This window comes from Cyprinus carpio, chromosome A1, assembly GCF_018340385.1.
Source record: "Cyprinus carpio isolate SPL01 chromosome A1, ASM1834038v1, whole genome shotgun sequence".
NCBI lineage: Eukaryota > Metazoa > Chordata > Actinopteri > Cypriniformes > Cyprinidae > Cyprinus > Cyprinus carpio.
Window position 1 is genome coordinate 4,342,191 of NC_056572.1, and position 23,957 is coordinate 4,366,147.

The following is a 23,957-nucleotide window of genomic DNA, read 5'->3' on the forward strand; positions in this document are numbered from 1 at the left end:
AATTTTGTGGTAATTTCAACATTTACTATTACTATTATTATTACTTCTATTATTATTACTATTACTAGTATGATTCAGTACTGTTTTTTTTTTTTAAATAAAGCACTATTTTAGTTTTTGTTCAGTATCAAAACTAAAAACTAACTAATAAATAACCGGTATCGACCAGTGTGGTCCAACCTAGCTATCGGTATCGGCAGAATCCACTATCGGTCGACCTCTATTCATGATATTATCGTATCGTAAGCCATGTATCGTGATTCATATCATATCGTGAGGTACCCTGCGATTTCCACCCCTACTAAAATGTGACGTGTTAACACTGCAGATCACTGATTGGCCAAATAAAATCGTCACTACCAGCCTCATTGGATTTGCGACACAAGACACGAATCACGGTAGTAGAGGTAGCGCAACTAGTCCATAATCTCACCTACTTTGAAGCAGTACTAACTGCAGTGGAAAAGCAAGCGAGCCAAGCCATACCACGCGGTGAAAAAGTAAAGCGAGCCGAGCCGAACCGTGCCACACAGTGGAAAAGTGCCATAAAGCTCTCTTTTCCTTGTGAGGCTTTTGGTTGCTTTATCCTCATATGAACTCTAATACCAAGGACACTTACTTTCCTGAACACATTATTAGACTATCAGTGACCTGCAGAAGATAATTAGCCAGTGAGCATCAAAGAATGGTAAAGGATAAAAGGAAAGAAGACCATCTACCAAGAAGAATCTGTTGAGCTGCATAAGCTTCAAATATCATCATCAAGCAGTTCCATGGAAATGAGTCAGCATAAATTTTTTTTCCTGCAGTCTGCTATATCTCACCATAGCATATTTTAACATGACATATAATCATCTGTATACACAAGTCAATGCTGTGTTGCATTAATATCATAATTAGCCATTAATTCGTACAAAAAATGAGCCAATTCTATAAGACTAAACCAATAAAATTCAATGACAAACTAGAAAAAAAGGGAAAACGAGCTAAATAAATAAATATAAAACAAATCTCCCATCTGTTTAGAGGAACAGAAGCATAAGCTTACAAAGCATGAGCTCTATATTGCACCTTGCATGCCCATTACATCCTGATCAATGTTCAGTTCAGGCATCAAGAGCAAAGGAGGGGCCTTTGTGAGTACTCACAGTGGCACTGGAGGCTTCGGAGCGCGGCTCCAGGTTCAAAGATGTGCTCTCGGCCACTGAGCCTGAACCCACTGCAGAGTCCACCGTGGCACCTTCATCATCATCCTCATTTTCCCTCGCCTGTAAAGCGTAGGGAGGAGGGGCAGGGCTCAGAACAGACCCAATTTAGAAGGTGCAGACACTTGCTAATACTGCTACATTTGGGTATTTATACAGAGATTAAACCAAACAAAGTGAACACCTCAATACAAAGGGCCTGGAAAATACGCATTTTATATTGAGCTTTACATTAAAAAAACAAACATATGCACAGCTACTGCAAGTGAGGTCAGACTGAAGAACAAAAACAAGCTGAGGAGAAGAAAGATGACATGCCCTAGATTTGGGCTCTACATTTACCAAGCCTATGCCACTAGGAACAAAGCCTAACACTGAATATATGTGGAATGATTCAGGTTATTAACAGACTGCTGATCAGTTTTGTGAAATTTGACAATAGATCTGGAATTAATTCATCACAATGAATCTCAGTCTTTTGTAGTTAACGTGTTAAATGCATTATTTTAAAGGAGAGAATTATAATAAAATGTGCAATTATTGTTTTCAACAATTTTGTGTGGATGGCACTCAACATACATATATAAAGACACCAGGCAAATTTCAGCAGCAATGCACTGTACTCATTTGACTTGCCCTATTCTCTTCCTCACAACAATCAATCCAACGTCCTTTCTTCTCTCATGATATATCAAATGACAGAAATCAATATCAAACTAAATATGCTTCTGCTTCTGATTTTTTTCTTCTGCTAAATGCTTATATACAAATGCAGTTTTAAAACAGAAGATTCCATATTTCTCAAACAGAATTATTCCCAATAAAATGAAAACACTGAACTATGTAAACCAGCAATTTTCCCCACACTTGGATTTAATCTTGTTTTTGCAGGTCATTTGCGGTTGCAGTGCTCTGATGGCCTTCTTAATCATTTGTGGACAAATTAAGGTGATTCACTCATGATTGATATTTCATACTTTTTTAGGTTTAAATTACCTTTTTTTTTTTTTTTTTTTTTTTCAGAATACCACAAATAAAATGCCTCTACCTGACAGATTTCACTGAAATAGAGGTCTTCAGAAATCACACCTGCCTCTGTGACAACGTCATAAAAATAATGTGCCATAAAATATAATCAAAAGCATTAACTTTGACAGCCCTATCATGGATATTTAGGCAGCAGAGACTAGTCCTTGAACAGTTTTGCAGGTTAGCAGATCAAACTTAGCATTCACAAATAAAGTTTACACCTTAAAAAGCAAAGATATTACATTAGAACTATTTGAAGTTTAAGATAATTTGCATGACAATTTCTTAAGTATGTTAGATTTATAATTATAATACCATCAGCCACTGAAAAGCATACAGTGCCTGAAATTGTCATTATATATGTTTGAACAATTCATACAGCCTAAAAGAAAAGTCATAGTGTATAAATGTCATTAAAGTGCATATAAAAAAACAGTAACAACAACAAAAAAAAAAGTCTCAAGACCTGAGAGAGAAATACTGACCAGCATCTTCTGAAGAAAACGCAGGTAGGACTTCTCCTGTTCTTTCAGGTGAGTGATGAGGAGAGAGAGACGTTCCACATTTGCAGGCACATCGTTCTTTTCCACCAGGTCGTCTCTCATGGATGTGGCCTTCCCAATGTATTCACGAATTTGCACCAGTTTACTGACCACCTGAATGAAGAAATAAGCTGAGTGAGTGAACAGAGGTGCTCGAGCAGAGAAAGAAATAAAATGAACAAATAAAGACAAGCAGAATGAGAAATAGATGGAAAGGATAGAAGCAAGTGAACAGAGAAACAGAGAAGAACAGAGAAAGAGACCAAGGAAGAGCTCTCACACGGACAGTGGCATATTTTTAAACTGGCCTAAATTCTGAGCGCTCACTGACACATCTGTGCTCCAGTTTTTGCTCAGCAACAACAGGGGGGAATGTTCTAATGAACGCAGCGAAGTTGTGCCATCTACTTTTATTATTAAAAAAGCAGATCATTCTAAAGCCTTTTACAGTCTCTCCTTGCTATTCTGAATAGGCAGTGTTGTAACAGTTGGTGTTAATAATTCTTATAGCTTGATGGTTTCAGACTAATGAGGGAGAAAACACTTGTAGGGGTAAAAAAAAAAAAAACCTAATAAAATCTAGATTGTTAATGGCGCATCAAAATAGCCAGACTAAAATCATTCTCAATAGAAAGCAATTTTGGAACAAATGAGAAATCAGGGCTCCAGACTGCGACCATTTTTTCTGCCGGAGCGACTAAAATTTGTAAGCAACTGCACTGGTGTGACCACCACGTTGTGAAACATCAAATGGCAAACAAAACAAAAGCACAACGAAACCGTGCTACTCGTTTGAACTGCGCAGCACAGACCGTTTATCAGAATAAGATTTGTCCGACCTCAGAACAAGTTTACTCAGGAACCAGTGTTGATCTCTCGACACTGTCTATTACAGCAGAGTACTGCAAGAATTAATAAGGCGGCTTCAAAATCTAATGAGACACATTAAAATTCTGCACAGAATTCTCTGTTATAAACAGGTCATACAGTGCTGATTACTTCAGAAAACCAGAAGTAGAAATGCTAACTATAACCATGGTGTTGTGTCAGAAATAGTCTGCAATAATCCAAAAGACAAAGGAACAATGACAAAAACAATGGCTTTTTGTTGAGAGAAACAGGGTGATGCTAATTTCTGGGTTGGCCTACAAACAAATGTCATTCCTGCAGTACTTTTCATTGACTTTCAAGCTTTTTACACAACTATTTCCAGCACTTTAACACTCTAAAATTTATCCAATTTAAATGTTATTTTTAATGGGATGACCAAAATATACTTTGTAGTAAGCAAACACTTATGTAAAATAAAAATAAAAAAATACACCAAAGTACCACTATAAGCAGTAGATGGCAGCAGAAAAGCACTTATTGGTTTATTAGTCACTAATAGGGTTCGGAACTGAGAACCGGTTCTTATTCAGAACCAGTTCTGTTTTTTGAAAAGAACCGGAACCGTGAGCAATTTCTAAGTTTCGGTTCCAAAAACGGTTCTGGTGCAACACGTGACCAAGCGCTGTGAGCAGCCTTGCGCTGGTGTTCTGACGATTCGGCGTTTCCCGTAAAGGATGTCACAAACCAAATAACAGAAACGTCACCCTGCCTCTTTAATTACTGAGCACATTTTTTCTAATGATGCACACTCCACAGACACGCGCGCCGCGTCATGTCTTTAACTGCCGAATACATGTTTTTTCCTACGACTGTACTGCACTCGCGCCTTTGATAACTGTGCAAATCGTTTTGTCTGACTGTACATGTACCGGCAGCGTGCAGCAACTGCTGCCACAAAATTACATTATATTTGTCCCATATTGTCATTAATATACATACTGACTTTAACTTGGACCACTAAATAAATAGACTGCTATTGTTATGTAAGTATGAGGGTTAGATTATTTAGTGTACAGGTCATTTCAAGAGTGATAAACAAAGTGATAGAAAATATTTATTTTCATGAATTTTTAATGTTTAAAAATGTGGAAACCACTCATTGCATCACAGCATCTCCTGACTGCATTATTATTTGTAAAGTAGGGGCTTTATGGAGTGTGTGTATACATGGTTAGAAGTATAACAGTTTATATTTCATTAATTTAGGGAAATGAACAAGTGTCTTAGCCCTCAAGGGACTATTTGGCCAACCTTATTCCTGCTTGAAAAGCAAAATGTTATTGATAGTGTAAAAAACATAAACTTTGAAGCACATGCTGATTGATGGACTTGCATTACTCAACATTACTTACTACCTTCCAGCAACACTACATTCAATGAAGGTAAAATAGTAAAAAAAATAATATTAGTTTATTTAGATGGAATCGGAACCAGAAAATTTGTATACTGTAACATATATGTTGAATTTTGACATTGACAACCTTTAAATTAAGTTGACAGTAAGTAATAAACAGTATTGAGCACTGAGTATTTGAGTATTGTGCATTTTTCCTTACCACTATTTTTTTAATAGTTGTTTAATGATTTTAATGGAACCGGAACTCGAATCGGAACCGGAACCGTTAGGTGGAACCTGGAACCGGAAAATTTCTAACGATTCCCAACCCTAGTCACTAATTTGTACGTATTCTTTATATTTTGAAATTATAAAATCAGTATTATAGAATATTACATTTTGTCAATATTTTGCACTTTTTTGTGTATGAAGTATGAAAAGTCAAAGTGCCTTGAAAAACACAAACTTTTCTTCAATTTGCGACTGAATCAAACAAAAAGAGTGTTCTTTTTATAATCATTGAAGTTGTCAGTCAGTTCCGTATAATACTATAGAAGAAAAATGGTACATTTAATAAGAGCAGAAAACATTTTCTATATAAAAATTTGATTTTGCATGCTACTGTTGTTAATAAAAGTAAATGTTGCATGCTTCCCATCTCAAGCTCAGTGCTTTACTGTTAAATGTATATTACCTAGAAATAGTTTTAGAAACTGCACTTATTAATGTAAAGCAATAGTAATTTTTTTATTAAAATTCTTTATTTGTTAATGCACCCCCCCCAAAATCTGCTCCTGGCACCACCATATGTAGAGCTTGTAGAACATCTGTAGAACTGCTGAACAAATGCACATGTACACACCTAGAGACATTATAAAGACATTAAACTCTTGATTACCTGACTGCTGTCAATGCTAAGCTCTGCTTTTTCATCCTCTGATGTGAAATGATGGGCACCGTCCAGACTAAAAGGCTCTTTAACCACAGCAGGAACTGGGGCAAACAACTCTTTCCCAGGACTCTGTTTCTTGGGTTCCTTGCCCCCAGGTGTGGAAGAGGTGGATGCAGTGGGCTCTTTGCTTTTGTTAGTGTTGAGGTGAATTGGCAGGAAATTGAAAGGTTTCTTGGCCTCAGTAGACAGCTGTCTCTGATTGTTGGCTGCAGTGACGCGGCCTTGAGAATCACTGCCAATACTTCTCTGTTGGGATGAAAAGTGATATTCTGGTTTACCAAAGGATGTCTCTGACATTTACATTTCCTTTTAAAGCTGGCCTGAATTTGACAGTGATCTATTTGATAGTGACTATTTGAGTGTAAAGGGCTAGCTTCTGAGGATTTGCTTCAGAACTATTTCCTAAATCCATGCACTTTCTGTCTTGAAACAGTAACAAGCTTAGATCTTCAGTCAGATCAAACAAATCAAATGAAGCGTGTTATAAACCTAATACTGATTGTAAAGCTCCACTCACCTCATCCAGATCAGTGAAGTTTATGACCTGCCGGAGTCTATCGAGCTCAGCCTGGTCAGGCACAGACATTTGAGTGCTGTACTTCACATGAGGGAAGGAATGGGGTGTACGTGCCCTCCGTCGTCCTGCTCCAGGAGTGGACTCTGGAGAAATGTCATTGGTTAGCCGGCTCTCTGACATAACGGAGAACTTCTTCCTGTTCTTCTCAGAGGAGCGGTTGGCCTTCTTCTGCTGCACTCCCCAATCCTGAGAGAATGGCAAATCAACATTTACAAACCATAAATGACAGCACAGTTTAATGAGGTTTTGCTAAAGCTTTATTGATCAATCAACTGAGCATGAGCTGCACAACAGCTCTCAAATATAGAGTGCATACATACATAGAGTAGGAAGAGTCCTAAAATCTGGAATTAATGCCCAATTATTTCACCTCATATTAGGGAGGCTAATTTTTGATCAGAATTTTTGATTATTGATCAGAAGATGCTCCTAAATTTGTTAATTGGGAAGACAAGCCTGACTGAAATTATTCACTAAAATTGAAACTAAATCCGCCAGCAGGTGGCGGCAAGTCACTGATTTTATCACTGAATCATTCATTCAATTGATTCGTTCAAATGGCTGAATTATTATGGAGTGAATCAAGTGACTTTGTTCAATCCATCATAGCGATGGAACACTTTTATCCCTGTATATTTGTATTTAATACTCCCTTCTTATTTTAAAATATAAATAAAAACACTTTATTATTTACTTTATCATTTTATATATATATATATATAAACTAACTAAATAAAGCGCAACAATACTACCACTATGATTAATTTCTTGTTTCATGGTTGTATTTAATGGGTTACAGTATGTGCAGTATGAGGACCAAACCAAATCTCCAGGTTCTCTTATGAGAACCAGGCTGAAAAACGTATGTGCACCCCTGTTTATAACCTAACTTTTCACTTAAGTCAGTTGTATTTAGGCTTAAAAATGTATAAAAGTTGTGTTCACTTGTGAAGATCATATGATGAACTAAACTTGTAAGCATCGCAACCTTTTATTGATCACCATGCTTAATTTCTGCAATAATCCAAAAGACAAAGGAACAATCCTACTGGCTTTTTGTTGAAAGAATCAGGGTGATGCTAACTTCCAATTTGGCCTACAAACAAATGTCATTCCTGCAGCATCCTATTGTTCCTGTTACATTGGAATATCAATGCGATTGATTCATACCATATTATTGAGTCGGTCATCTAAGCTTCCGTTGGAGATGGTCCAGTTGTGCAGCTCCTGCTCATCTGTGCCGTCTTCAAATGGTGTTCCACCTGTCGCCATCATGAACTATCAGAACCTGCAGAAAAAAATCCAGAGACGATGAAGACGGATGCAAAGAAAAGAAAATACTGTAGCAGGCAGAACAAGCTCGCTGATCACTATGTGCGAAATATAGAAAGAAAATCCTAAATATTAAATTGGTAGTGGGGGTTTAAAAATGAATGTATTTCTGAGGGTAACTGACTGTCTTGACTGAGAAAATTTTAAATGACATTTTCTTCTCATCTTGCCTCTGTATATTGCTTATATAAAGAACAAACCAGTGTAACCCTGCTTTGTTTACACCGGTAATCAAGGAAATGCTCTATCGCTTCTGTTCTATAAGCGCCACCTGCTGCCAGAGAGTGAATCTGCATTTTCATTCAGACCGTCTGCTGTTTCTGTTTCATGCAGATGTTTTATGTAGCATAATTTCACAAAGTTAAAGTCAGACCTGTTTTTGATTCAGATTTTGAAATAATACATTCTAATTTGCATCTGAAATTGCTCATGTATGCAGCATCTTTGTTTGGATCATGATTAAAATGCTGTGTTTGTCTCTAATTTTAAATGGCTACAGATACAGACTGTAATTGACCAAATAAACGTCTTGTTCATTTTCTTTTTTTTTTTGTACACACACATAAAAAAAAAAATAATAATAATAATTATATATATATATATATATATTATTATTTTTATTTTATTTTATTTATTTTTTTTAATCGGCTATCAGAATCAGCTTACTCGCTTCTAAAACATTAACAATCGGAATTGGCCATGAAAGATCGATGCATCACTAAAAAATGACAGGCCAAGTGTGTGGCAAAGAATTCAGGATCAGGTTCAATTGTTAAAGCTTTTAATCATCAGGAGGATGTTACCAGCCCTCCGCTCAATTGGCAGTTGTGATGCTCCTTAATATTCAGTGGGTGCTCCTAAATATTTGTTGGTGCTCCTAACTTCTTGATGATACCAAGTAAAAAAGTTCATTTCGACCCCTGCACCTTGCGGTCACACAGCTTCTTGATGTGACAGTTCCATTTGAGGGGCTGAGGTTTGTTTGACCAGCTGCCAAGCAACATTTAACACGCCACACTGAGCATGACAACATTAAACTGAATAAAATTTAGATAATGACAAACATACACCACAGTATTACAAATTCTTATAATGCCCTTGAAAAGTATTGTGCCAATACCATGGTGCAGTAATGGTAACACAATGGTATTTTGATATATAATATGGTACTAGTCCACTTACACGATTCTCCGAAGGCATAAAGAACCAAGTATTGGTATATTGGTATAGGTTCATTTCCAAAAACAGACGGTCCGATTTGTAACCGTAATCTAAATATAACTTACTTTTCAAAGCTGAAGTCTGTGCGCTTTGTTCTTCGATAAATGTGAACTTAGGTCTAGAATTGATTTTATAATCTGCTCGTTTGTGAGAGGAGAGTCCGTTAAAACGGTTAACCCGGTCAACCCGCTCAGTTTCCAGGCTAACTGTCAACACTCGCTTCTCTCTTACATAGGCGCTTTCACCTGACCCATACAAAACCAAACCGAACACAATAAGATAATATTATTATAAAATATAAAAAAACAACGGTTAGTTGTTATAAACTGAGTACAACCTCTCTCACAGCTATAAAATTGTAGAGTGTGGTAACTGAAGGAGACTTAAGTGGCGCGTGAAGGTGTTTTTTTTTTTGGTCTGTCACCATGGTAACCTTTGACACGAGCCATGGACATCTAGCTCCCCGCGAAAACTCGCGGCTTAGAGAAACAAACCCCGGCACAGTCACAACAACATAGCCAAATATCTAAAGCCTAATTAATATATTTATAATAAAGAACAGATATTAGAAGCTAAATCCCACATTAGTTTAATAGTCTGATATTCTATTTTGACATACGGGCTTGATGTTTCTAAACTTGTCCACCTGACACAAAGGCATCTGACCGGTGCATCACTCTCTCACATAACGTTAGTACGAACGATTTCTTCCACCTTCGAGCGTTCCAGATTCAAAATGGTGTCGGTAATAATAAAACGAGAGCAAAACTTTCATAATTTAGTGGTAATTTCCTCCGGGATACGAAATAGGTTAATATTTGTTGAAATAACTTTGAATGTCTTTAGTGAGGTAAGCTAGCAAGCTAACAGAAGTTGAGAGAGAAACAACTGCACGAGCACAGCCACCAAGCTGTTTTACCGAATAGCCAGGAAACTTACCTTGAACGTTGATACGATCTATTACTGGAACATGAAAATAATGCCCATATGAAGTTTATTAAAATCCCAGATAAAGTGTCAATGCGTAGTGTACCTTCCACTCGGAGTAACCGCCTCTCCAGTCGCGGCCATCTTTACCCCATATCCAAGCAAACAGGCGGATGGATAGCGCTCTCATTTTCATTAAACCGTCATTTAATGTGGATTTCCTTCTATTTGTTGCATATTTTGACATTAAAAGCTGTACGTTTCTATTTTAATATGATACCATTTTTAAAAAGCTAAGCTAGCTTACAAACTGAGTCCATACATGAGTGGCACTATTTCACTTCTCGGAAGCATTTGGAACAGTTGGAGAAGTTGTGCGCAGTCTCTTAAAAGTAGCAGATGCAGAGAAATGCCAATAGTATCGAGCTGCAGACCCGCAGCACCAGCACTTTTAGAACCGCAGCTTCAAAAATGTGATTGATGGAATGATGATGATGAGTGAATCCTAGAAGTTTTGTAGCACAGTGAATGTGCTTACTATAGGGCTATGGTTTGGTTAGGATTAATTGCTTGTAATAAGGCATCATTTACTGTTAGTTCTATATTAAGTACATGTAACATGTAATAAGCATACTCTAAAATATAGTGTTACCATGATTTTAGGCTTAAGCTCATGACATTAAAGCTTTGATTTGGCTACCCAGACCTTCACCAGTGTGAATGGTATCATTTTTGAAAAGGTATCTTTATAGATTTTTATTGTTAGGCATATTTTTACTGAAATAGCTGAACTTTGGGTAGTTTGCACAACCACTCAATCAACAGCAAAATATTGAATTGATCCATAGCAGGCTGTTGATATCATGCAGTAAGAAGAATATCTGCATTTCAGGAAGCAAATACTTTGAGCTAATGCCGTCTGTGAGGAATGGCCATATAGATGTTGACACATGCACACATACACATATGCACATGTATGCATGTGCTCTCTCTAACATGCACACACGTCCTATATAATCTATCATTCTTGCTCTCTCAAGCTCTTTACACGCACCGTAAGAAATATGTAAGCTCTATAGCGTGAAAGTTACTGTTAATGTGATTAATAATAACAGGGTTTCTACTGGTTTATGAAAGTAAATGTAAGATTTTTTCAAATGTAATGAATAAATTGAATGGAACAGAATACGACAATAGGGTCTCTAAATGTAAATGTCTTGTAACACTTCAAAGTTTGAAATTACAGTCTCCAATAGATTTCAACTAAATCGAAAAATCCCAAATAAATGTTTATACTTGCAGATAGTTTTGCAATTTTCATATTGTAAAAAAATGTGGACATGTGATTTAAAAAAGATATAAACAAATAGCTCAATGAAATAATGTCTTCAACTCTTAAGCACAAGAAGACTTGCACTTGCTAAAATTTTAACATAAAGACTATTTATTATATAATACGTAAAATATATTTTTGTTTGTAATCAGTATTCCACTCCTCCAAACGAACATACAACACTTCGCATTTCCAATTATGTCCATTAGATGTCGCTCTTGTATGATTCCATTTACAGTGAACATTTTTAACCACAAGACGTCAGAGTGATACTCCAAATGAAGTCTGTCATCATCCTCGTGTTGCTTTAAACCTGTATGACTTTCTTTCTTCTCTTGAACGCAAAAGAAGATATTTAGAAAAATATTTTGGTTCCCAATTTATTTATTAAGGGGGTTGTGGAAAAAAAGAACAATTAATAATAATTCTATATAAGAATTATATAGAAAGTATAACCCCCATGCTATCTTGGTCAAACTATAAGATAAAACTGAGTGGAAGGCCAAATTCATAATACAGATTCACAAACATCTTTTTGTCATAATTTTACTCACATTTTCTCTGTGTATATGTCTTATGTACAGTATATCTGCAGTACCTATTAAAACAAATTCTAAACTTAAACTTGTGTTTATTTTAAATAAAACTGTTTATTAATTTATTATTTGTATTAAAATAAACAATACAAAATAGGATAAACATCCAGAAATGTAATGCATTCATTAAAAAATAAAATAAAGCAAAGAAGGGCACTGCGGTTGAGGACACATTCACACCTAAAGCGTTCTGGATGTGAGGGCCACTGGACACAGTTTGGGAGAGAAGTAAATACATTCCACAATATTAGGAACAGAGATCTGGACCTACAGTATATGCACTCCATTTAAACAGTGAGGTTGAGATTTAAGCTTCTTTCCTGAAATGTCTTTTTTCGTTTCTGTATAAATGTTCTAAAAATTCAATCCAAGCATATAGAAGATTTCTGTTTTCCATCCTTTTTGCAAATATCATATAGTGTTCTTGTGAGCATACAAAGAAAAGGTAGGCTTTACATCTTTTACTTACTATGCACAGACCATTTTAATTAAAAAAAGGATAAAAATGCACAAGTAACAGAAAATGGCAGTCCAAGGAAGAGATACTCTTTGTACAATCCCTGAGGTATGTTCCCTCCTCAGAGAAAATTGGGTGTATGTTTGAGATTAAATGGGGAAAAAAAAGTGAGGGAGAGATAGACATTAAATAATGAAGAAGCATGTAACTGAACAAGGAAATTCCTTGATCTAGAAGTGCAACTGTGCATCATTGTCTTTAACTGTAGAGGGAACATTCATAAACTTTACAAGTCTTTACAAACTGTACAAGTCCTATTATAGGAATAAAAACGGTCAAAAGGTCCATAGGTGCCTCTGAGTGAGTGTGGTCAGAGTTCAGAGGTTATCTGGGTGATACTGGAGTTGTGGAGAAGGAGGCAGAGTTTTGGGGCGAGTGAAAGGGGGGAGAGGGTGAGAGACGTCGAGGGCTGCAAAGGTCCCCGTTGTGTAGTTTCCACAGCAACTCCTCGTTCTCCATAGATAGCCGTTTGTTGACCTTTGACTCTTTCTGTAGGGTCTGCTGAAGCATGGCCTGCTCTGTGGAGAGCTGCCTACAGTCAAACAGGAACAAAAAAAAAGATCTGAAATCTGCTTTGATAATTTAATACACTAATATTAGAAACAAACTGCTGTGCTGGATCCCAGAAAAACTCAAAGGAGCAGATGACAAATTAAACTCGACTTACTTTGAAAGTGCAGCATGCTTGTCCATCCTAGCCTTGTAGTCCTCGTTCTCCTGCTGGACTTTCTTTAAACACTCTTCTAGTTTCAAATTATCGTCAACCTGTGAGCACAGATAAAAAAACATTAATGTTTTATTTATTAATCAAAAACACATCATACCTGTGGTAAACCCAAAGTTAAGTTACAAATGAAATTTTTTGTGGTTCTAGATTTCTCCATGTTAGAGAGTTTAAATGTGTCAAGTTACAACAGGACTACAGTACTAGCCCTAAAGGGATAGTTCACACAAAAGTGAAAAAATTATTTATTATGCAGAACACACACAAAATTTCTCAGAGTTTTGTGCATACAATGAAAGCCAGGTGGGTCCAGTGTGATTTTGGACATAAATGACATAAATTTTATGGAAAAAAAAAAATTATTTTGTGTTTCACATTATGCAGTGGGAATAAAAGGAAGCTACTTGGCATGAAGGCAAAGGCTAATTATAGATACAGTGACACAGGCAAATCTAACTAGAATGTCATGGGCTCATGATGCCATGAAGAGGCTACTGGGGCATCTAAAGCATATTTATGTATTCTATCTGTGCATATTCTCACCAGTTTGTCCATCTGCATGAGTTTCTTGTCTTGCTGGTGTATCTGGTTGGTCTTTATTTCCAGCACGGCTCTGAGACTCTCCAGCTCCTGTTCCAAATACAGCGTGTGGGCGTCCTTCTGCACACAGAGAAACAGGTGCTCAGTTTGTGTTTCACGCCATCTGGGACTACAAAGAAGTCCACGGAGCATCTCTACGGGTCACAGGCTTAGCAAGTAACTAGCTTTACATGGTCAAGATGGTTAATCAGACGTCCCACTTTGCAGAAGAACTATGCAAATGTAAACATTTCTGATGGACTGTATTAGAAAGCAGTTCCTGGTGTCAGTGTTGTTATTTTGAGCTAAAATTAAAACTATTAAAAGATTTTTTTTTTCATTTAAATAAAGCTGAATTCAAATAAAATATAAATAATAGATGAAAAACTTGAACAAAAAAAATAGAACTATGTGAAATAAAATAAAGTGAAGTATTACAATTACTAAGATTAAAATGAACTTAAGCCAAGCAGAAAAAAAAACAAAAACAAAATTACTTACATTAAAAATGAAAACCAAAAATATGAAAATAAAAGCCAAGTCAAAATATTAATAATTATAATAGTATATTACCAGTAGTTTTTTGGTTTGTCATACAAAGTATATAGATAAAATCAGTAAAAAAAAAATATTTAAATTCAATAAAACCAACAGTTAACCATCCCTATGGTTATACTGAGAATAATACCCATCACTGCAAAAGTCTTGCAAATTTTACCTGGCTTTTGTCTGCCAGAGCTCTCCTCCGTTCCTCCTCTTCTCTGATTCTTTCTCTCAAAGCCTCGTTCTCTGCTGTCAAAGTCTGAATTTTCTCCTGTAGGGGAAAGAACAGTGATTAAATTAACAGTTACCAAACGTTTTCAATTTGCAAAATAAGTAAATAACTAAATGCGATACATTATTCAAGTGAGTTGATTCATATTTAAGTTAGACTGTGATGCTTACATTGAGCATGGCTTCAGACTCTTTGAGTGTTTTATCAAGGTCTTGCATGTCCAGTTCATGAATCTTCCTGAGCTCTGGAAAAGGAAAAAAAAAAAGGATCTTCCTCATCTGACATAAAGATTAGATCAAATTCAAAATATAGTACATAAAATGAAAGGATAAACAAAAAGCCTTTTGATGACTGCAGTGAAATTACCTGCAAGTGACGTCTCATGTTCCTGTTTCAGTGTTGATATCTGCTGAGTGTGTGCCACTTCCTGTTGTTTCCTCAGTGCTTCTTGTTTGTTCCTCACATCCTCCACCTGTCAGTGGAAACCATACTCATCCTCATCATCATCATATAACAATAAAACACTTAACATGTACTTTTTTTGCTCAAGTTATGCATTATATAAAAATTTGTTTTCAGTTACTGATGCCATTTATTCAGTCATTCATGATTCATTTTAACAGACAAACATTAAAAAAAAAAATGGTGCACAGGTTCACAAAATGCACTCACAATAAACCAGACATAGTATTGCGTGATTAGAGCTGTTTGATTTGAATAGTTTAACATGATTACATTACATGTTGTGATTTCTTTGTGATGTAAGCAGAGGCAATTCCAGGTAAGATCTTACCTGCTGCTGCATGAACGCCCTGCATTTATCCGCCTCCCTTTGATAGGCCTCGTGGGTCTTGTCCCATTCTGCGGAGTAGAAGTCCTTCAGTCTTTCCTCCAGCTGCTGTAGTTCTTTCTGATGCTGCTCCTGTAGTTTCTGAAACAACGCCTCCAAAGATGCACGCACCTCATCCTTCTCTCTCTCCAACTGCTCACAACACGAGACAGAGTTACCTGGGAATTAAGAGATTGAGAGGAGCATGTTAGCAAGAAGATGACTCTTGATCTTGTGGAACTCTCAAGACGACATATACTTGGCTTTGTCTTAGTGCTTGGTCTGGATCTACTTCTTGGCTCCAACTACTAACATGCTATGGATGCTTGCTGGAATAAATAATGCCTTCTATCTTTCAGTTCACTACAATACTTTTTGGATAGGTCTTGGTCTGGGTCTTAAAAGAGTCTGATCTGGACTCAAACTTGAATCTGATCTTGATAGAATCTTGAACAGATTCTCAAAACCATCAGTACATTATAGATTCTATTGTATTGCAAAAAAAAAAAATAAATAAATAAATTCTAGAATGTCATGTTGGTTAATACAATACAATATAGAATGCACCACTTGGTCAATTTTCTAAAGAGTCAGTAAAATCAAGAAGATAACCTACAATGTACTTCTCTAAAGAGCCAGTAGAATCTAACACAATCTAGAATGAAGTGGTTCAATTACTAAAGAGAAAAAAAAAAACACTAGAATATAACCCAGAATATAAATTTAAACAACAGTTCATTTACAAACTAAACTGAAATAACTGAAACACTAACTGAAAACTTTTACTGAAACATTAACTGAAATAAAGCTGAAATTAAAAAATTTAAAATGAAAAACTAAATGTTCTAAAGACAATTCTAGGGGAAAATAAATAAATAGAAATGCGGCCTTGACAATTAACTTAAATAAAATATGTTTAAGTTAAGTAGTGAAATGACTAAAAATAAATTAATATAAATATAATATTAAATAATATTAAAATTAATATAAAAATAAAGAAATATAAAAAAATACTCAAAAATAAGACATAACATAACAAAAAAAAACTAAAAATTAAACTAAAATAAAAACTTATAAAAAACTTTTATAAACATAAAAGCTGTATTCAATATATTGATAAATTCGTAAATTCTATAATATCATATAAATAATAATATTTAAAACCAAATTTACATTTAGAAAGAATGTATAGCTGATTCAATTCTAATTGGTCAGTATAATCTAGAACACAATGATGGTTTAATTCCCTAAAGGATCTATATAATCTAGAATGGAATCTATTTAATCTAGCTGAATCTAGAACATACTAGAGTTATAATTCTATTCTAAAGAATTGAACCAACAGTACATTTAAATTCTACAGATACAGTACAGATAGGATTCTTCTGAAATTTTCAATGAACTTTTAAGTCTAGAATGCTTGAGTTAGCAGTTTTTGATACCTCAGGACAACTATTTCGTTGAGTTCTGTGAGGTGAAGGACAGTGAACTTTAGAGGCAGACTGTCATTTGGCTAGCTGCACCTCCAAACTTGCATACAGAAGCCAGCATGAGTGAAACATTCCTCTTACGCCACACACATCCTTCACACTTGTCCCGAAGCCAAAGGCTATGACAGTGCGTGAGGCCAGACTAATTAAACATAACAAGCTGCACATCTTTTTCATTCTACAGCATTAGAAATGTGTGTGTCCGGGCTTGCCAAGAATGCGTGTGTATTTGTGTTCAAAACACATCGAGGACGAGTCATATTTTGTTGCTAATGCATACAAATAAATACAACGACTCCAAACACAATGAAAGGCTGTCAAATGTCTACAGGCAATAATTAAACAGGTAGAGTGTGATTGCCGTGTGGTTGATAACATCGGTTTCCCAAACGATGAGCTGTACAGTTTCATCAATACAATGCTCATCAGAACAGAGCATACAACAGGATATAACACGAAACTCTGGAATGTAGGGAATAACATCATCCAAGAGGGACCGGCAAATCACGCAAGGCAGTACTGCTTAAAACACATGCTAAATGGTGTTAATAACATAGACAAAGAAAAAATACATAGATTACTAGAGCATTTTCTAAAGAAAATTTGAGTATTACTTTTTGTAAGGATGTTGCTAAATGTTTTAATGCATTAAAACTTTGTTGCTAAGGTCATTTTCTGGTGCCTAAATACAGCTTGAGTAAATATTATCTATGAAAAAAAAATGCTAAAACTCATTCTGCAATTCCAAGTAGGTGTGACCCTGAAACTAGACATTCACACAGACCTATTTCATCAGAACTGTGCCCTTGAGCAAGACCGTTATCCCAAGGTTTCTCACAGAGGCTATCCCTACAATTAGTGTTTTTCAAGTCCAGTCACTCTGAATAAAAGCACCTGTTTAATGACAGCTATCTAACCAGGATGAAAGCTCACGGTCTGTGAGCCATGAGAAGGTACATACATAATAACCAACACACTGTGTATGGCTGGACATGTGTTGCTTACCCAGTTGCTCTCGCAGTTTGTTGATTTGGATGGAAAAATCTTCCCTCTGTTTGATTGCCGCCTCACGCTATATCAAATGACAGAAGAAACATAACCAAAAATCAGTCAACATGATTCAAACAAATCATAAAATAAAAAATAAAATTAAAAAGTAAAAGGATAGCCGGCAATAAAATCTCTAAAAAAGATTTTAGGATTTTTTATATAGTATTAGATTAAAATTACAATGCATAATTCTTTGTATAATACAAATGTTTAATACAAAACGTAATGTGTCATTTTAAATATTTTTAGAAGTATAGCTTGACACAATGCAATGGTTCTTAAAATGTTTTCAGGTGGCAGAAAAATTCTCTGGAAGACAAAAATTAAGGACTAAAAACCAGTGTTTTTAATGAAAACTAAACAAAAACTTGATTTTAACTGAACTTTTACTGAAATAAATAAAATAAAATAGATGAACAACTTTGAAGCACTAAAATTACTACAAATAAAGATAAAAAAAGACAAATATTAAAAAAACTAATAAAAAAGAGGAAAAAACACAATAAAATCACATAAAATTTAAATATAAAAATAAAAACCATCTTAAAATAATAGGAAATACTATAATAGTATATAATTATATATGATGATAAAATAAAATAATCACTGCTGGGGGAGCCAACAATACAAAACAAATACCCTCAATTTTGCAAATTCTTATTTAATTGAAATGAGATACTCAGCCAATGAGCTTAATAGGCCGACTGTTTGTTAAACATCATATTAAACACATTTTAATCACAAATTACTGTGAACATAGTTAATTAATGTTATCAATTGATTTATCAGTCATTTAATTTAATGTTGTTACTTCTTTATGTCTATTAGATGCATTTTCTTTAATCAGCCAACCACCTGGAATCTGGTCATGGAGCATCAATGGTGCACAGCTTGATTCATTAGAATTTCCCAAAAACCTTGAAAAAGTTCCAGATGTGCTTTAATTCGACCTCAAACATACTTTAAAGAGCCAACACATCACATTTGATTCTATATGAATAAAACACTCTACAGTTCCCAAGCATTTGCAATGATGTATTACGTGTGACTCTCAGCTAGACACTGTCAGTATTGGCAGAATGGGTTGTTGTTGTTGGATAAGAACCATCTCAATCAGTTTCTCATCAGCAGGCTTGATCAAGGGTCAGTGTGAGGCTGATTTAAATGTTCCAAGAAAGACGCATGTGTGTGTCTCTGATTAAGCGGCATGTTACAGTAACCTCTACATAGCCAAAGATCACACGGCCTGGGAGAGATTACTATGTTCTATGATAAAGACTGTCAGAGAGTGCTGAACAAGTGACAGACAAACTTAACAGAACAGGCTGACACAAATTAACAATCCAAAAATGCCTACACATTGAAAAAGAAGCTACTGAGAAACAAAGAAGCGACTAGTAAATCTGCCAGTAAGAGTAGTTACAAAATGACCATTCAAAATGAAGAGGAACTAAACTGCACCTTTTGATTCTTCTTGGAGCCAGGAAGCTTCTTCAAGCCAGGTTTGCTCCCAGAGGAGCCCATCTTCTCCTCAAACTCCCGCTCCCACTCTCTCCTCTCCCCTACCAGTCACACAACCCAATCTTCAACTACTTTTCTCCTTCTCTGCTCTAGAAACTGGACTGTCAGCATCAGTCTCCAGGCATGCTACATTAGAAACGATTCCCTCCCTATCACAGACCTGCCCCCTTATTCCTCCTAAGAGAGAGGGAGTGGAAACTCAGATAAGAGAAAATGGAAAGATGACTGCTGAAAGAGTGAGTATAGGGAAAAGTCGGTTCTGTGGTTATGAAGAATTGTTTTTTTTTTTTTGGTTTTTATTGGCAAACAATTTGATTGCTAATTACTGATAATGAGACCAAAGTAATAGATGAATCACATTTTGCCAGGGTACATGGAAAGAAGAAAGTCCAAAAGGTGATATCAGAGTTACATAACATGGCTGTTCTATAAATGAGATTGTGCTTGGTGTATTGGTGTTTATATAATATTATGGTCAACATGGGAACCGTTACATGGCAGAAAACCACAGGTCTGCATTCTGCAATACTGTTCAGTATAAAGTGGGAAGGTAAATACATGAAGGATCAGGACAAATGAGTAAACAGAAAAGAAAAAAATATGATTCAATTAAAAAGTAATGATGTGTTTGCTTAAAAGTTAGATTTTACTCAAATGCAAATGCAATAGTTTTAATGGCAGTTCAAACAAATGCAAATAAACTATTTCGATGGGCTTGAATGCATTTTATGTTTTCAGGTATGATTTTACAAAACTAGTTTTACTTGAAATATAAATTTTTGGTGGACACTTATGTGGGTGATATTTTTAATAAAAACAGCCTCAAATATGAAATGTAACTATATTCTATGACATACGGTAAAGTGCAAAGTGGTAGGTGGGTACAGAGAAACACTGCTCTACTGTCGTCAGCCAAACATCTGTAAGGTGGGAAAATAAACCACACCCCTTCTCCAAATCCTGCCCCCTGGGCCTCAGTAGCAGCTGGTGCATTCCTCACAGCAACATCCCACCTCTTCCGTGCTCACTATCAATCACAGTGGGTGACACAAGAGCTAAAACTGTCAATTTTCCCCAAAGTAAAGTCTCTTTTTTCATGAATGGGAAGAAAGTGGAAGTTTTGTGTGTCCTAGAAAGTATGTGACTGTATATGGGGTTTCTGGAGTAGAAGTGCAAAATTTGTTAAGTATCCTATTTGTTTTTTTAAGCTGTTTTGATAAGAAGAATTGATGGTGGGAAGGCTTGCTATTACTTAGCGATAAGGAGATAAGATAACAAATTTGCATTATATATAGGACACTGAGGAATGCATGGAATGATGGCTAAAATGGAAAAAGTGTTGACAAAGTATTAGAGAAAGAAAGAAAGAAAGAAAGAAAGAAATTGTGGGTTTCTGGGTATAATTGTACACCTGGGGTCAGGATTACTCTAGTGGGTGTGGGGTGCACATTGAGTAACCCATTAACATATTTACACTAACATTAGCACACATAAGCCTATATAAGTTCCCAACTTCAAAGCTAGCTAATAGTGTTCACCTACAGTTGGGTTCAGGCAGATTAGAGTATGTTTAAAGTCAACATAAAATCTAAATTCACCCTATTCACTTTCCTAATACACGTTCCTAGGCTTGTGCATGATTTATGGGTGCACATTATTTCTGAGAAAAATAGTTTGTTGTCACAATCTTTCAACAAAATGTAAAGCGTTTCTCCACCTCTGAAACGCCTTTTTTGGCTGCCGTTATTAGGCCTAGCTTTCTTCAATCTGCAATCCATTCTGGTGCACTTTTCATGATCCAAACAATTCTAGAAGGAGAAACTTGGATGGAAAATTCAGAATCTAATTTTCTTGTTGATTATCTAATATCTTAATCCAGTTCCATTCGAGTGGATGTTACAGATATTCCTGCTCACTTTTGCCTCTCTGGCCTCAATTTCAACATTCAAAATCGAGAAATATTCATGCCAGTCATGCAGGCAATAAAAGACAGCTCACGCCTTCAGTTGATCACACATCATCAGACACTGTAGTATATGATTCAATACAGCATTTTATGTCTAGATGATTTTACTGTCAGTGGTTCCATGAAGGCGGGATTACACTCATACCTACTCTGTCAGAGAAACCAAAATGCAAAACGGTAGGGTGTTACTAACCACCCCAATCAAACACAGAGTAGACTATGTTGTAGACATGTAGACCATGTTACACTACAATGGAAAAGTTTGAGGTCAGTGAGATTTATTGTCTTCTAAAATAAATTAATACTTTTATTTGGCAACGGTGCATTAAATTGATCAAATGTGACAGTAAAGACATTAAACATGTCAAAAATATTTCAAATAAATGCTGTTTTTGTTAACTTTCAATTAATCAAAGAATCCTGAAAAAAGTATTATACATCACAGCTTCCAAATAAATATTACCAGATCAGCTGTTTTCAATATTGCTTATAATAAGAAATGTTTTTGTTTTTTATTTAGGACCAAAATAGCATATTAGAATGAAATTCAGCTTTACATCACAGGAATAATTTAAATTTTAAAATATATTTAAAGTGAACACAGCTATTTTAAGTTGCAATAATATTTCACAATATTACTGTTTTTACTGTATTTTTAGAGACCGTATAAGAGACTTACCAAACCCATACTTTTAATTTGATTCATTACAAATACTGAAATTTAATCTAGCCAAAATTTAGCTATCTAAAAAAATGTGGCAAGTGATCTTGATCAAGGTAAATCTAAGTTCAATGGAAAGTGCATTTATGTTTTTGATATCTGTAAAAGAAGGTTAATTCCAGATGTTACACGTAGTCAAAAGTAAACTAACAAAAATGTATTTTAGTATTTTACTGATGATGAAATAAAATATCTTTATTTTCAATTATGACTATCCAAATCTCAACATAACACATCTCACTGGAATTCAATTTCATAGAGCCACAATAGAATTCTAGATATTTGTAATTGTAAAGTTTCCGTATAACTTAATGAGAAAGATAATCAATCCTACTAAAGAAAATTCTTAAATGATTATAAATCACTCTTTATCTGACGTAGTCTCATATAAAACATCACTATGGGTAGCTCTCTGTCAGAGACCACTCTGCTAAAAGATCAATAATGTGCTGAATATCAATATAATCACACCACTGCAAAAAAAGTAAAGCAGAAAATGATTGGGGAGACAACCTGCACAAAAAAATATGTACACACAAATGAAGAGAAAATATAAAACAGTAAAACTCTCCAACCTCACTGAAGATGTGCTGCACAACCAGGGCGAGAGCCTCCAGGCGGCGATTGCCGTTAGCGATGAGTTTACGGAGGTGCAGGATGTTGACTCTTCTTCTCATTTTGAAGACGAAGATCTCTCTCTTCCTCTTCCTCCGTCACTCCTCCTTGACTAGCTGGGCTGTGCTGCTGTGTCCGTCCAGCTGTTGCCCCTGCAGCTCTGGGCCCTTTGGAGCTCTTGTCCACTGTAAAAGAGCGCGTGTTCAGTGTGGTCATTATGTTCAGCATGATTTCAGAGTCCAGAATCACATATTCTCTTCAGTTCAACCAGTAAGCAAAAAAGCTGCATTCACTCATCATAAGAAAGAAATAAACATGACTAACAGGAAAGCGTTGCAACAAAAGCTTTAAGTAACAAATTCAGTAACACAAACAACATGCACCCTGTCTCGTAATAAGTCCTAGTGCATGCTGGGATTGAATCTTGATGATAATGCACTAAAGTCCAGAGAGCACATTAAGAGTGCATTAGAAAGAGAGAGAGAGAGAGAGATTGTGTTTGTGTGTGTGTGTGTGTGTGTGTGTGTGTGTGTGTGTGTGTGTGTGTGTGTGTGTGTGTGTGTGTGTGTGTTTTGGTCTCATCTTCTACTGGCTTACTAAAGTCAAAGTAAGGTTTCCCATCCCATAATCTGTGAAGAATATTGACTAACAGATTTCTCATACAGGGAGAGAGAGAACAAAATCTATATATCATCTATACCAAACATTTTCACCTTACTAAATCAGTAAAAAAAATTATAATGATTCTCAAACTGCCTACTGAGAAATAATACTTCTGAAATGTTGAGGAATAAGTATTTTCTATTCTGTTTGCTTGGACTGCTGGTTACAAAAATATGTATATTATATGTAAATCCATACAATGGATTCCCCATAATTAAGAAGGTATTAGATAAAAAGTATTTCATACTTCACCCCCAAGAAAATTCTTTACAAGGTTATAAAACATGATTTTTGCAAAAGTCTGGGGATCTTTTTAGTTATTCACCCTCCCGATTACTATCTATTATACAAAAGACACAGAAGCGTATATATGAATATGACTACAAGCTGTTCCACAATTAATAATCACCTTTTAACTGTTTTTAGTTTACTTATATAGCCCAAATAAATGAATACAGTAGTCTCCAAATAGATGATGTCATAAAATGTATAATAATTATACAAGAATTAGAAAAATAATGTGACGCTGTCATTGCTTCACATGTAAATTCCACATATATAATCTC

The 23,957-nt window shown here is 35.5% G+C and overlaps 2 protein-coding genes across 3 annotated transcripts in view; both read right to left on the reverse strand.

Annotated features, from left to right (window-relative positions):
• LOC109071930 (pericentriolar material 1 protein-like) overlaps positions 1-10,178 on the reverse strand; it is a 43,083-nt gene extending 32,905 nt beyond the window's left edge. For both annotated transcript variants that reach the window (XM_042718891.1, XM_042718814.1), the window contains exons 1-6: positions 10,025-10,178; positions 7,703-7,820; positions 6,473-6,718; positions 5,902-6,201; positions 2,720-2,890; positions 1,149-1,268 (exon numbers count right to left, since the gene is read on the reverse strand). In XM_042718891.1, coding sequence (XP_042574825.1) covers positions 1,149-1,268; positions 2,720-2,890; positions 5,902-6,201; positions 6,473-6,718; positions 7,703-7,807 — 942 coding nt within the window. In that variant the 5' untranslated portion in view covers positions 7,808-7,820; positions 10,025-10,178. The remainder of the gene's footprint in view (positions 1-1,148; positions 1,269-2,719; positions 2,891-5,901; positions 6,202-6,472; positions 6,719-7,702; positions 7,821-10,024) is intronic.
• Positions 10,179-11,975: 1,797 nt separating this feature from the next.
• Positions 11,976-23,957, reverse strand: part of LOC109088925 (microtubule-associated tumor suppressor 1 homolog) — a 36,628-nt gene continuing 24,646 nt past the window's right edge. The window contains 10 exon segments of the mRNA XM_042766196.1: positions 11,976-12,990; positions 13,126-13,223; positions 13,726-13,842; positions 14,480-14,575; positions 14,707-14,780; positions 14,903-15,008; positions 15,330-15,544; positions 17,861-17,927; positions 22,689-22,773; positions 22,775-22,913. Of these exon segments, the coding sequence (XP_042622130.1) occupies positions 12,783-12,990; positions 13,126-13,223; positions 13,726-13,842; positions 14,480-14,575; positions 14,707-14,780; positions 14,903-15,008; positions 15,330-15,544; positions 17,861-17,927; positions 22,689-22,773; positions 22,775-22,913 (1,205 nt within the window). The 3' untranslated portion in view covers positions 11,976-12,782.